The sequence below is a fragment of the Bidens hawaiensis genome, unplaced genomic scaffold (genome assembly GCF_021521415.1).
Source record: "Bidens hawaiensis isolate Kalapana, Puna unplaced genomic scaffold, B.hawaiensis_p1.1 tig00013225_1, whole genome shotgun sequence".
Taxonomy (NCBI): Eukaryota; Viridiplantae; Streptophyta; class Magnoliopsida; order Asterales; family Asteraceae; genus Bidens; species Bidens hawaiensis.
In genome coordinates, this window is record NW_027492115.1 from 161,656 (window position 1) to 176,668 (window position 15,013).

The following is a 15,013-nucleotide window of genomic DNA, read 5'->3' on the forward strand; positions in this document are numbered from 1 at the left end:
TCCAACACCATAAACGAGTCTAGGAGGATTCCGCACTCCTAAACATCGTGTGGATCTCGTATCGATCAGCGACACCCGGGGGGGACTTACAAAAAATATAATTGATTAATAAATTATTAGATAAAGTATTTTTGGTAAGTCAGGTGACTCAATTTTGTTAGTCTTAATCTTTTTGGTGAGTTAAAATTAACTCATTTTCTCCCTCTTAAATTGTGACATATTTTGAAAAATATTTACAGATTTATATACAAAAAAAGATAGATATGTTGATTTATTCAAAATTGATCGATGACTTTAGTGAAAAGGTCAACAAAGCTGTTGTCAGATGGACTATTCTAAACATGCATTATCACATAATATAACAAAGTTGAAGAGATTCAAACTGAAACCAGTAGCTGATGCTGGATTCATCACTTGAGAGAAGTAATTGGACGAGGTGAGCTTGAAAAATTCTCGACAGGTTGTGGTTGAGCCATTTGAACAAGGTTGGTGTAGTTGAAGCACAAAGTATGAAGCATTTTCCATTCCCTGAAGTTTGTCATCCCATGTCGCTTATGAAAGACTCGAATCCACCATCGAATGGTTTAGCGTCAAATAGCAAGGGTTCGTCTCCCATTATATGCCGGGTGCAACCACTCTCTAAGTACCTAATACTCTTAGATAGTACTCCTTCATTTACCCTACTTGCACTAAGCGTTTAAATGGACATGGGTTCCCGAGACTTAGTTGTCTCGGGAAGGTCAACCATAAATCGACAAAACATGATTTTATTTCCTGAAAACAATTTATTTCTTGGCGACTCATCGCTTGAAGAAAAGTCCTTAGGAATCCAAGCACAAACTTTTTCCTTTGTTTTGGCAATTTTGGACTTTTGTTTTCTTGATTTTAAAACTATTTTTGGTGAATCCTTAGACTTTTCAGTCTTAGGATCCTTTTTGAGTTTATCCTTTTTAGTTTTCCTAAATGGTTTTCTCTTGCGTTTCACTTTATTGACTTTGTATCTCACATCCACTTCACTGGCTTCACTATCTGCTTGATCGGTCCTTGAATCTGGGCTATTAAAGCACCTTTTGGGGACTGACTAAGTCGCCTTTGAATATCATGTTGTTGCTTGAACCAGTGTTTGCAATGTCTTGCAAGGTGAGAAGAATGACCACATACAAGACAACATTTTCTCTTAGGAGCACTATAGAACTTATCAGAACTATAATATGGTTGGTGCGGTGGGAAAGGTGACCCGTGGAGAGGAACATGATCATAAAACACATTTGATGATTGACCCTGATCATCAAAAACATTAGTGTAATATGGATCAACAAAATTTTTTTGATAATGACCATAATAGTTGTTATCAAAACAATTGTATAATTGAGGACTTTGTGAATGATTAGTTGTTTGAAAAAAAATGATCTTTTATTTGGTGGCACGTATTTACATGAAGTACTTGTTTGACTTTCATTTTCAAACACTTTACTTTTACTTGAATTATCCTCGGTCTTACAACTTGATATGTTCACCTCAACAAGCCTTTCCACCGACTCACTTTCTTCTACACAACCTGTTGAAAAAGATGAACTACCATTAGGACTCACTGAAGGAAGAACTGGATCAACTGTCTTGGGAACAGCGGTAACGAATGTCTTTGGTTTTGGCACGTGACCAATACCATAGAACATTTCCTCCTCGGGTGGGGAATTAAAGCTAAAGTGAGGAAGACTAGTATAGTCGTCGCTAAATGGAGGTGGGACTTTGGTACTATCATAGCGTAAACCTGTCTTTATATTTAATCCCATCTATGCCCCCCAATTATTCCATTAATCTTTTCGGAGGCTAACTCAAATTTTTCATTGGTAATTTTTCTTTGGGCTAAGTCTGCCTCTAACTTGACAAGTTTAGCATTTAACTCAACTACATGTTTTTCATGATGTTCAACTAATTTTTCAGCTATAAAAACATTTTCACTAAGTTTAGCTATGTCATTACCGTGAGTTTTAATCCTAGTAGCGTAGATCTTTTCAGCTTTCTTAAGTTCATCATTCTGACACTTAATTTTATGGATTTGATATAAAATTTTAGCATTATGGTTTCTACAGTGCACAAATTTATCAATACAAGCTTGTGAGGAAAGTTTGTGTACCTCAAGAATGAGAGAGGCAGGTGTAGGTATTCTAGTAATGGAGCTTGACGAGGTGCTTGCTTGACTACTTCCACCTGCAGCATACTCAGGGATGATAGGACTTTCTTGACTGCTTACACCCGCAACACTTGTGTCATCTTTATTTTCTTTGCACCAAAACTTGATGGTAGAAGTCAACTCTAAGAGTGTTAAGGTATCCAGGTTTGTCGTTCACTTGATGGTAATCACACTGCTGTTCCATGTGTAAGGCAGTGAATTCAACAACTTCATGTTGATCTCAGACAACTTATTTGTGATACCGGCACTTCTCAATTTAGTAACGAGTGACTCAAATCTGTTGATGAGAGAGGCAATCGATTCTCTTTGAATATGTTTAAACATGTTGAATTCTCCTTTTAACATGTCCTTTTGTCATTTATTCATATTGAGACTTCCTTCAAGCTTAGAATTGTAAGACATTTTTGTTTCGTTTTTTTTAATATATATTTTTTTAATAGAAAATTAAGTAACAACAATAAAGTTTTTTTTGGTTAAAGTCAACGGGTCAATGTCAACAGGTAAGACTCGAATACCTGTTCGATTAAAACAATTTTTTTGGTCAACGTTCGAATACGCGTTCGATTCGAACCGAATTTTTTTGGTCAAAGTCAAAAAGTCAACGGGTCAACGGTCAACGTTCGAATACCCATTCGATTCGAATTGAATTTTTTTGGTCTAACGGTCAAAGTTCGAATACCCGTTCGATTCGAATAAGAAAATTTTTTTGGTCAAAGTCAATGGTCAAAGGTTGGACCTGCTCGATAGCCGTTGATTGACGGCTCGATTAGCCGACTGAACCGGCTCGATTAGCCGACTGGACCGGCTCAATTAGCCTATTTTTTATAGGAAAGATATTAAGCCAAATATCAATAAAGTTTAAAGGACTTTAGCCTAAAAACCAATAGATTGGCTTAAATATGAGTTTTTATACCGGATCTGAACTCGACACAAAATCCAAGAACACCAAAAACTAAGATTTGAAGATTTTCGGGTATCTCTAGGATGTAAAGCACTTCAAAGGTAGTGAGTAACACCAAAAACAACCTCAAATCTACCAAAAACTAAGATCAAAACCCGAAAAGTTTGATCTGAAAACCACAAAGTTGAGCCGAAATCTCTGATACCACTTGTAAGTCCTCTTTGGATGGATCTAACAACTTTACTCAGATCAATCCGTGTTGTTAGCTAGCGGAAATCACAAACAACACTCGGATCTCAGATCTTAGTTTGTAAGAAAGAAAAGATAGAAAGGTAGAAAAGTTAGGTAGGTGGTGTTTGGGGAGAGAGAATTTCTCTTTATTTCCAAGTGGGTGTTTTTGAATTATGAAGAGTAATGACAAAGATTGGTTGGGGAAATGGGTAAAGTAACCTTACATATGGTCTCCATTTCTCCAACTTTTATAATCTGTCCTTAGAAAATAAACGTACTAAGGTACGTAATACACCGACTATAAGCAAATATAAAGACATACACAATCCTAAAACTAATATAGAATATTGGTCCTACACTAAGTAAGCTGTAAATACATAAGGTAAACAAATAAACACGTATGGGGTCATAAGCGTGTTTCTAGGACTTTTCTAACGACCTATTTTAATCCTTCGGATCTGATATCAATCTGTCACACCCAAACCTAAGGCGGAAATGCCGGTGTGCGATTTGATTGTTCACAGCTCACCAGGTACTATCATGCAATTGTATAGTGACAATATCTAATTTATTTAATTTTAAAAACGAGTAACAAACAAGTACATCTAGTATAAAGAAATTACAAAACAAGATCAAATAGTTCTTGAACAAGTTTTAAATCCTAAAAGTCATCCCTAAGTGATCTTCATCTTGATTAACAATCCAACCTGATAACATGCAAATGTGTACAAAATAGAATAGGTTTGTCCACACGAGATTGAGTGAGAAAATCACCAGTGACAATAACGATAATATATATATATATATATATATATATATAATAAAACTGCAAAACTGTTATCTGTGAGTGTAAACAATCAAATCGTAGCATGTAACTATTACAAACAAATAATGATATGTGGGCTAAACCGTTACCATGCGAATTGGGCATTTATTACCATGATAGAAAAGTTGAGTTGTCGGTAAAACCATTGTCATAGAGAAATCGAATAGAGAAATCGGGCATTGGTTACCGAAAGCTAATTTTGACCAGAAGATAGAGAAATCGAATATTCAAATATTTTGACTATTATGCCTTAAAACGGACCGGAGAGCAATTGACCGAAAAAACCCATCAATCAAAAAAATTGATTGAGGGCATTTGTTTGTTTGACAAAAACAAACATTTTTCATCAAGACAACTTACCCGGAAAGATTATGGAACAATGAAAAATCACGAGTCAAAGGGTCTTGAAGCACAAAAGTCAAACCGTGTAATGAAACTTTTTGAAGAAAATATCATGAAACATTATGCACGACTTTTTAATAGGTGGGGGATGAGTTTGCAGAAGTATTTAGGGTTTCTTGATAGGTTGGTTATAATAATAAAAGTCAGAATTTGTTTATTTGGTAAATTGGCTCGAATTGGAAACGATATAATCAATTAATGACGAAATCATGTATAATAACCTAGGGATTTCGTTTGTAATCATAGGGGAACGAATTTGGACACATTATAACATCATATGACTTATTTTGTGGCTTAAGTTTCTTGAGTTTTGGCAAAAGGAGTCCCTATATTTTTATAACCGCGATTATTAGCTGTTTTCACTACAAGAAATCTCTCCATTAGTGGCGACACCTTTAGAGGTGATATCATTAATAGCGGTGACATAGTGAAAAAAAAAACAAGCGGGGTTATTTCCCCCCAGCGCCCCCCCCCCCCCAAATTAACCCTAAAATCTCAATCTCTCTCTTCCAAATTCATTCTCTTTTCCTTCACATGATTTCACCACCGGAGCTTCTCTCCCAAATATTTCCCCTGCCGTCGATATCTTCCGTCTCTCGGACCCTTGATTTGCTCCGTGATATGGTTAGAAAAATACTAGGAGAAGGATGAAACCAAATTCTCTGAATGATCACCAGAATGGATAGCATCAGAGTTAAATTAAACCAATTACAAAGTTACCAAAACAACCCACAAAAACAAATAAAAACCATAATGGTCCTTAACCAATGAAAAATAAATAAACTAATTAAAAATACGATTTTAACGCATCAAGACTACCTCCTTAGCCACTTTTGTCCTCAAGAGTGAGCTCCGTGAAATCTGGAAAACGCAACTTCAGCTCGTCTAGAAATTCCCATGTAGCGTCTTGAGTGGTTTGACCCTTCCAATGCACGAGCACCTTCATGACCGCCCTATGACCCCTTTTCACCAACTTCCTATCCAACACGGCATGTGGATGCAAATTAAACCGGGCCTCCACGGGAAGAGGGATAATTTTTTCCGGCGGTCCGCACGGTCCCTTAAGCAGCGAAACATTAAAAACCGGATGGATATGAGCGTCTTCGGGGAGATCTAGTTTATACGCAATCGCACCCACCCTTTCTACGATCAAAAACGGCCCGAATTACTTAGGAGTGAGTTTTGAATGTTTGTGCACCCTTAGTGAGTTCTGCATGTAGGGTTGATGCTTAAGATATACCCACTGACCCGTTTCAAATTCCCTTTCCGATCTCTTCTTGTCAGCCTGTTGTTTCATCCTATTCTAGGTGTTCAAAATGCCTTAGTACCTTTATAGCAGCCTCACGATCCTGCATCACCTCATCAACTTCGCCATCCATGGCATCTTTCGGGATGTAGGGTATGTGAAACGGGGGCGGTTACCCATACAAAGCCTCGAACGGTGTACGACCCAAAGAAGAATGAAACGTGGTATTGTACCACCATTCGGCCATAGCGACCCACTTGACCCACGTGTGAGGACGTTCCATAACCATGCATCGTAAGTACCCCTCCAAACACCGGTTTACCACCTCCGTTTGGCCATCCGTTTGCGGGTGGTACGCCGTGGATAATTTTGCCTCTATCCCTTGTAGATGTAAAAATTATTTCCCTAAAGAACTCAAAAAAATCGGATCGCGGCCATACACTATCGAACTCGGGCACCCATGCAACTTATAAGCGTTGTCAAAAAAGACTTGGGCTACATCCTTGGCTGAATAAGGGTGACCTGACAACAAAAAATGGCCGTATTTCGTTAAGCGATCCACCACCACGAAGACGGTATCCTTACTCTTAACCCTTGGCAACCCGCTTATAAAATCCATCGATATGTCCGAGAAAATCATCTCAGGTACAGGTAGGGGCTGCATCAACCCGGGCGAGGCGACGTTCTCGGTCTTCGCTCGCATGCATATGTCACATTTACGCACCACCCTTCGTACCATCTTGTTTATCCCCTTCCAAAAGAACAGTCCCTTCACCCTTTGTATTGTGGCTCTCACCCCCGAATGCCTTCCTATCGGAGATTCATGGCATAATTTCACCATTTCTTCACGTAGAGCGGTATCGTTACCCACCACCATTCGGTTACCCTTAGTCAACCACTTTCCATTTCACTTGTATTTCACATGACCCTCCCCATCTTTGACCTTAGTCACCAACTGTTGCAAATCAATGTCATTTTTATGACTCTCCACTATTCGGTCAAGCAACAACGGCTCTAGTTGTGATACCGCGATAGCAAATAATTCCGACCCTTGCACTCGAAACAACACGTCGGCTATCATGTTTTCTCGCCCTTTTTTATTCTCGATGGAGTAGTCGTACCCCATGAGTTTAGCTAGCCATTTATGTTGAAGGGGAGTGGTTACCTTTTGAGTGAGCAAATGTTTAAGACTTTTTTGGTCCGTACGAATAACAAATGACCCTGTGATGAGGTAGTAGTGCCACTGTTTTATGGCTAACATGATGGCCAGTAGTTCCTTCTCATATACGGACAACGCGTTCTGCCGAGGAGACAACGCCTTTGATAAAAAGAAACCGGGTGTCGGTCTTGCATCAAAACCGCCCCTATTCCCCCGCTGATGCATCGGTTTCAATCACTAATGGCTTGGTGGGATCGGGTAACGTTAGAACCGGGGCTGAGGTAAGCGCTGTCTTGAATCTTTCAAAAGCGTCTTGCGCTTCCGTTCCCCACTTAAACGCGTTCTTTTTCAGCAGGTCGGTGAGTGGTCGAGCTATCATTCCGAAGGAACGTATGAATCGCCGGTAGTACCCGGCTATGCCCAAAAATCCCCTAAGTTGTTTGACTGTCTTCGGTATCGACCATTGTTGTACCGCTTTGATTTTTTTTCGGATCCGTGCTCACCCCTTCCCTAGCTATAATATGACCCAGGTACTCAATTGCTCGGCCCCAAACACACACTTTGATTCCTTCGCGAATTACTGGTTAGCTTGCATGATCGAGAGAACCTTTTCCAAGTGTAAACAGTGGTCTTCTTCACTTCGGCTATAAACGAGTATGTCATCAAAAAAAACTAATACCCCCTTTCTGAGCATGGGCTTAAATATATGATTCATGAGGGCCTGAAACGTTGCTGGAGCGTTGGTCAAGCCAAAAGGCATGACAAGAAATTCATAGTGCCCCTCGTGAGTACGAAATGCTGTTTTCGGTATGTCCTCTACTGCCATTCTCACCTGATGGTACCCGGATCGCAGATCCAACTTCGAAAAAAAACTAGCTCCCGCCAGTTCATCTAGCAACTCGTCGATGAGAGGAATGGGGAACTTATCTTTCACCGTGGCTTCGTTGAGGCGCCTATAATCCATACACATTCGCCATTGGCCGTCTTTCTTTTTCACGAGAACAACCAGGGCCGCGAACGAGCTTTGACTATTCTGAATGATCCCCGAGTCTAGTAATTCACGAGTCGTGTTTTCGATTACATCTTTTTGAACCTCTGGGTATCGGTAAGGACGGATACTAATGGGCGCCGTACCTTCTTTTAACACAATTTTGTGATCAAACGGGCGCTTAGGCGATAAGCCTGTGGGTACCTCGAAGACCTGTGGAAACCGAGCCACCAAATCCCTCCACCGGCCGGCTCCCTTATCTCCAACCGGGATGTTCACCACTCGAGAATGGTAAGTGTCATCATGTTCCCCGCTGGTTAAATGCAAACTGAATAACTGCAAGTCCCCCGCTCTAGCGTGCTTACCTATTTTTTCAAGAGAACAAACTGCAAACAAATTATTTTGTAGCCCTTCAATTCATAACTCTTACCCTCTAGCTCAAATTTCATTGTCATTTTATAAAAATTCCACAAGATGTCGTTCAACGGTAGAAGCCATTGCACCCCTAGAATCATGTCATAACTCTCAAGTGGCAACAATAATACCTCGGTTGTGAACCAATTCCCTTGCATGTTCCATTGGAATTCTCGACAAACTTGAGTACTCGTAAGTTTTTTTCCGTCAGCCACCCCCACTGTTACCGGTGCTATGGACAGCGAATCACACTCCAATTTCTTGGCCAACCTTTCCTTAAGGAAGTTATGTGTCGACCCCGAATCAATAAGTATGTGCAGTTGACTCGTACCCATCGACCCGTTTACCCGCATCGTTGAGTAGGACGGAATACCCGTTAGTGCGTGTATGGAGATTTGATAATCCGCTTCATCCTCATTGTTAGACCCTGTTTCCTCCACGAATTTATCCTCTTCATCGTCAGCTTCAATAATGTAAAGTTGCTTACGGGGCGTCGCACACTTATGCCCGGGTACAAACTTTTCTGTACACCAAAAACACTCACCTTTAGCTCGTTTCTGTTCCAATTCTTTGCTGGTTAGACGCCTTTGATTGTTAAACGGCTTGTTGGGGATGTTTGGAGTTCGGTTGGTGTTGGGGGTGGGTAAAAGTGGTAGTTTAGTGGCGTTAGTAAGCGGGGTGATTTTAGTATGGCTGCCCTTCGATGATCCCCTTGTCCATTTTCCTCCCGCGAACTTTTCTTCCCAGGTTTCATTGTTAAGGGCTTGGGTCTTGGCCAACCCGTACGCCTCATGCAACGTACGAGGTTTGAGCATTTTTACCGGTCCTCGGATGTCGGGTTTGAGGGCTTTAATGTAAAGGCTCACAGCTTGGGTTTCGCTTAAAGATACCTTATTCAGCAAGGAGTCGAAGGCCGTATTCAACTCTTGCAGCGAACCGGTTTATGTTAGGGAGGGCCTCCAGCGGGTCTTCGAATAACGCATCCGAAAAATGGGCTGAGATGGATCGAACATAGTCATTCCACGGAATCTCGGCCACGGTGGCGTTCCTGGTTTTCATGAAAGCCCGATGCCATTGTAATGCATCGCCTTCCAAGTGAACGGCGGCACAACGAAGCTTGGTCTCATCCGGGGTTTCGTCCATTGCGAAGAAGTGCTCGCAACGGTAAACCCAACCCTCCACATCTTCACCCGCGAATTTTGGAAATTCAATCTTACCAATTCTGAACGGCTTGGTACCATATGAATCAGCCTCTGGTCCCGAAAAAGATCCGAAGGAACTACCCGACGAGTTAACTGCTTTGTCGCGCACGGCTTTCAAGATCTCCTCCTGCTGTTTGGAGGATTGTTCGTGTTGCTTCATGAGGGTTGCGAGTGCAGTCTGGATGTCATTGATAGCTTTGTCGTGAGAGTTGAGGGTGTTGTCGATTTCATTGTTGCGGGTGTTGGTCATGGTGGGGGCGGCAAAGAGTTCCGATGAAGGATCGGAACGGCTCTGATGCCCTTGATAGGGTTAGAAGGAGAAGGATGAAAACAAATTCTCTGGATGATCACCAGAATGGATAGCATCAGAGTTTAAATCAAACCAATTACAAAGTTACCAAAACAACCCACAAAAACAAATAAAAACAATAATGGTCCTTAACCAATGAAAAATAAATAAACTAAATAAAAAAAGGATTTTAATGCATCACTCCGCCGCTGCCGCCGCTCACCTCCGTATTAGAACCGCAACCCTTGCTAGACGCCGCTCAATCCGACGACCTAGTTGCCTGCAAAACATCCTCCGGCCACCACCGCATCTTAATTCCAGTAAGCACTGATTCGTAATACATGCAAATATTTGAGATTTTAGGTATAATAATGTTAATTTTGGGAATTTATGGTACAATACGTGTTAATATTTGGGATTTTAGGTGTAATAATGTTAGATTTGGGTATTTTTCGTATGACACAAATTAATATTTGGGATTTTAGGTCTAACACATGTCTATTTTGTGTTTGTGTGTATGTGTATGTGTGTATGTGTGCATATGAATCTTTCCGGCAAGACCCGCTACTGACCGAGTTTGACATTGCTGCTGCTGACTCGTGGGTTTGACATCGCTTGAAAAGTGGTATGCCAGTTGAACATGAGATAAGAACTTTAGTGGTGGGTGATTGTTATGACTTGAGATCTTAAGGTCTTAAGTTCGAAATCTGACTCTACGGGATTTTGTCATAGTAGTATAGGTTTCCTCCTTTATCATGTTCTTGGTGAGTTTAGCATGAAAAATCTAAAGTATTATAGACGGTTGACATTTCGTTTTAGGATATGACTCACACAGGTATTGGGGATTGTTCCAAACATTATTAAAAAATATAATCATGATATAAGAACTCTACTAGTCGTATTCAAACCAAAACTGTTTTCTAGTTGCATCGCTGTCTTTGTAATATCTAAAATGTTGGCTTTTTCATCATGTACAGTAATTATAAGAACTTTAGAGTATTGAATAAACCGAAAGTAAAATACAGTTTCATGAAAAATACTGTAACCATTTCATTCTGTAAATTTACAAACTTTGGAGGGGCCGAGTTTTTGATAAGTTATGGTAACTGAATGGTATATGCATCCCTAGTTTTATCCTATATCTAGGTTTAGATTTTTTTTACCGTTAAAAAACCCTAAAGAAATTTGAAGATAGTACACTTTTAACCCGTTTCTATTTGACTATTCCTTAATGCTAGTACTCTATACTTTATTATTGAGAGATGAGGCTTGAGCAGACTTGTGCCCTAAAACGGAAGATTTACAGTGGAAAGCTTAAGAGGGGAGGTGGTCTCTTAAATGCAACTTTACTCCTTGGCTTTATTTGGATCCATGAGCTTATATATAAACTTGTTTGTTAAATATTATTCTTATTATTTCAGATTTCATATCCAACTAACTATGTTTTCCTCAAACCCTTTTCCACAGATTCCCTCTCCCATCGATGTCTCCCATCCTTTCAATACCCTCTTTGACCTTCAAAAAGATGATGTCTATTTCACCCATCATGAACACAACAATATCAACCCTTTTGTCACTGGTGATTCTTTTAATTTTCATTTGTACAACGGTTTTTCTCCTCCACCAATAGCCCCACCAGCTGCCTGTACAGATGAGCATGAAGGGGCTGGGTTGCAATATTGTGAAGATTATAATGATCTTCTGGAGTCAGTAGTGTACCCCTCTAAGAAAAAAATGGTGACATCCAAAAAAGATGGGCACAGTAAAATCTATACAGCTCAAGGTCCCAGGGATAGGAGGGTGAGATTGTCTATTGACATTGCAAGAAAGTTTTTTGTGCTTCAAGACTTGCTAGGGTTTGATAAAGCAAGCAAAACCCTAGATTGGCTCTTTACGAAGTCGAAGAAGGCGATTAAGGAGTTAATTGAAGAAACAAAGCAGTCCTCATCTTCAACTGTTAGTACTAATCAGTGTGAGATGGCTTTCCTTGAAACCATCAAGGGAGGATCCGGATCCGGATCAGATGAAGATAAAGGGCAGAAAAATTCAGCTCTCAAGTTTCTTGATGGAGAAAAGAAGAAAATGACACAAAAGTGCAAATCAGGAACATTTCATGCCAATCTTGCAAGAGACCAGTCAAGGGCAGAGGCAAGAGCAAGGGCTAGGGAAAGAACAAAACAAAAATTGCGCATCAAGGAGCTCGACAACGAGTCGAAGAAAGTTCCTGATGAATACCCTTGTCATGCATTAAGCCCTTCAAACACTACACTCCAATCAAGCTCTTGGGGTCAATTTGAATCACAAAGTGATTACAATGACATCCTTCATGAATCAATCCTGGAACAAAAGTTTTCAGTGTCGTCTTCGACTTCCTATTCATATAATCACAACTTTGTTGTATCAGATGAGTGGATCTCCCAGATTTCGTCCAAAGATTTGCCTAAATTTAAAGTAATTCATGAGGAGCAGGATGACTGTGCAATGATTTAGATCTACAAGAGGTAAACTAACAAAAAGCACTAGTTACAGAATTATATAGATTCAAGATTTCATTTACCTTTGTATGTATGTTTTGTTAACAGGACAATGAGTTAAAGGAGTGCCGGAGAAATTATTCTTTATCATTCAGCTTCAGATCTTGTAACCATCCTCTGTACTAGTAAGTTGATTGGTGAGCTGGAGCTATATTATCAGGATGTAAGTGTAAAATTGGCGATGATAAATTAACCAACATGATATTATGTGTTCCTTGAGTTCTTGTATTGTTATTAAAAAAATTTTGTTGTTAAATTAAATTAATCAAAATGATAAACAACAAATGACTAGAACACTTAAAAACAATTTTTGCATCCTTTATATATCTCTTTTGGCTGACAAATTGTGAATGTTGGCAACCAATGATATTTTCTTCCAAACTTTCAATGGCACTTGCTTATGGTATTTCCTAGATGGTGTGAAGTGTTCATACAGATCTGACTATGTCACACATAAGCAACATTATCAAATTAATGCTTCTAAGTGTTATGAAACATGATTATACCATGGTTCCTTCTATTAATCATGAGAATCAACATTATTCGGCTTTTATGTCTTTGATTGTATGTTAATTTTATTTAGTAAAGTCCAATGAATGATTCCCATGATTATGTTACCTTCAATGGTACCAGAAACAAAACCCTAATTTTACATTAAATGTTTTAACCCCCTTTTTCTTGGACCATTTTGAGTTCGTGACGTGTATAATCAATCATATTCTTGTGAAACCATCTCAAGAGGTTTTTCGTTTTAACCATCAAATGATATTTGTTCTCTTAATCAATGTAAACTTCAATTTTGAATTTCATACCTATGCAAATTTATATGAACTTGATTTTGATGAACAAAGTTTCATCTTATACTGATATTTATATATAGCATGTCGTACAAATATAAATCTAGTGAAGAAACACACAAATAATACATTATTTGTCTCTGCATTAATTATTTAGCTTTACTTTACATCATTGATCATATATACCCTTTGTGTCCATGTTCTTATGTTATGTTGATACAGAGCATTCTTCACGGCATGTCATTGATATTTTTCCTGCATTTCAAGAATTAGATGTCTTGATCCTTTAGCATATATATAGGCGATGGATGTGAATGAACCAAATGTTCATTGAACTGTTCGTGAATCGTTATACGGGAAATTCTATTGTGTTCGCTTATTTAAAAAGAAAACGAGAATAAATAAAAGGTTCGTGCTCATTAAATTAAATGAATAAACATGAACACATGTTTCATTCGTTCATTTATGCTCGTGAACCTTTGTTTATATATGTTCATTTCGGATGAAAATTTGGATAAATAATTTACTTAACGTTGTATATTTGTTCTTTTGTGTTCATTTTATCATCATTTATGTTCATTTACGTTTGTTCACATATGTTCATTTATGTTCCTTTATATTTGTTCAATTATGTTCATGAGCTTTTTGTTTAGATTTTAAATGAACCAAATAAACGAAAACGAACATAAACACAAAGTGTTCGTGTTTGTGTTTATGTCCGTTTAAAGTTCAATGAACGAACACGAACATGACCTTAATTATCCGTGTTCATTAGGTTCGTTTACATGCCTAAATTATGTATTAATAATTGTTATAATTAGGCTTTCTAGTATTAACAATTATCCCGATGATAATTGGTATGGAAATTCTCAATCTTCTCTTTCACGTAACCCATGCAGTCACAAATATTTCTTTGACTAAAATATTTTCTGTATACCTATGACTTCTTTTGGTGACCTTTTATGTTTTCCATTACATGACATAAAAACCCACTCTTCATAACCGATTAAAGAAAGAAGGAAATAATCCGTGTCTATTTGATAATAGCGCTCTCATATTACTCAATGTGGAGTGTTAGGTTAACTGTGTAGATATCACATTTATGATATAAAAGGAAGCTACTGGCCACATGTCATTGCATTTACATAAGCTAGTATATATACCACCAGATTATATTAGGGTTAAAAAAGTAATTATAATTTATCTTTTTCACGAGTATATATGTTCATGAAAAGATCAATTATAATTACTCTTTGAACCCTAATATTTGTAATTTGTATAGATGTATACATATATATATATACGAAATGTATAATATAGATGCTGATACCCAAATCTGTCTTTTTGTGAGATAATTCATGAAAGACATCCAGTAATATTGTCCAAAACATGCATTAAAGTGAATTTTATTTTTATTTTATTTCGGTGGGTTAAATCAGGAATACAAATAGGCAAGACATGACTTGTAACCAAACTTTCTTAATGGGGACCAAACATTTTGGATAATTAGATAATTTGGGGAGACAGAAGTAACTGAAACCTGAGTTTTAAGATTTTTGTCTAATCTCCGTTCACATATAAATAAACTAAGGTGACATTTGGTATATGCATAAATGACATAGAAATGCAATGATTTATTCCGTGTAAATGAAAAAAGTGATGTGTGGTTGCTCAATGGAAAAACATTCTGAAGAGGTAGGTCCCAGCAGAGCCCAGTTGGACCCGCAAGACTCACCTTGAAGAGGGACGTCTGCGCAGAAACCAACTGGATCCGCAGGACCAACCATGCTTAGAGACGTGACGTCCTTACGCGCAGTACGCAAGCTGTTC

The 15,013-nt window shown here is 38.6% G+C and overlaps 1 protein-coding gene across 1 annotated transcript; it reads left to right on the forward strand.

Moving 5' to 3' along the window:
- Positions 1–10,517: 10,517 nt before the first annotated feature.
- LOC143543629 (transcription factor DICHOTOMA-like) lies at positions 10,518–14,579 on the forward strand. Its single transcript, XM_077035904.1, has one exon. It carries the CDS (start codon positions 11,191–11,193, stop codon positions 12,340–12,342), a length of 1,152 nt encoding a protein of 383 aa, XP_076892019.1. The 5' UTR covers positions 10,518–11,190; the 3' UTR covers positions 12,343–14,579.
- The last annotated feature ends 434 nt before the right edge of the window (positions 14,580–15,013 follow it).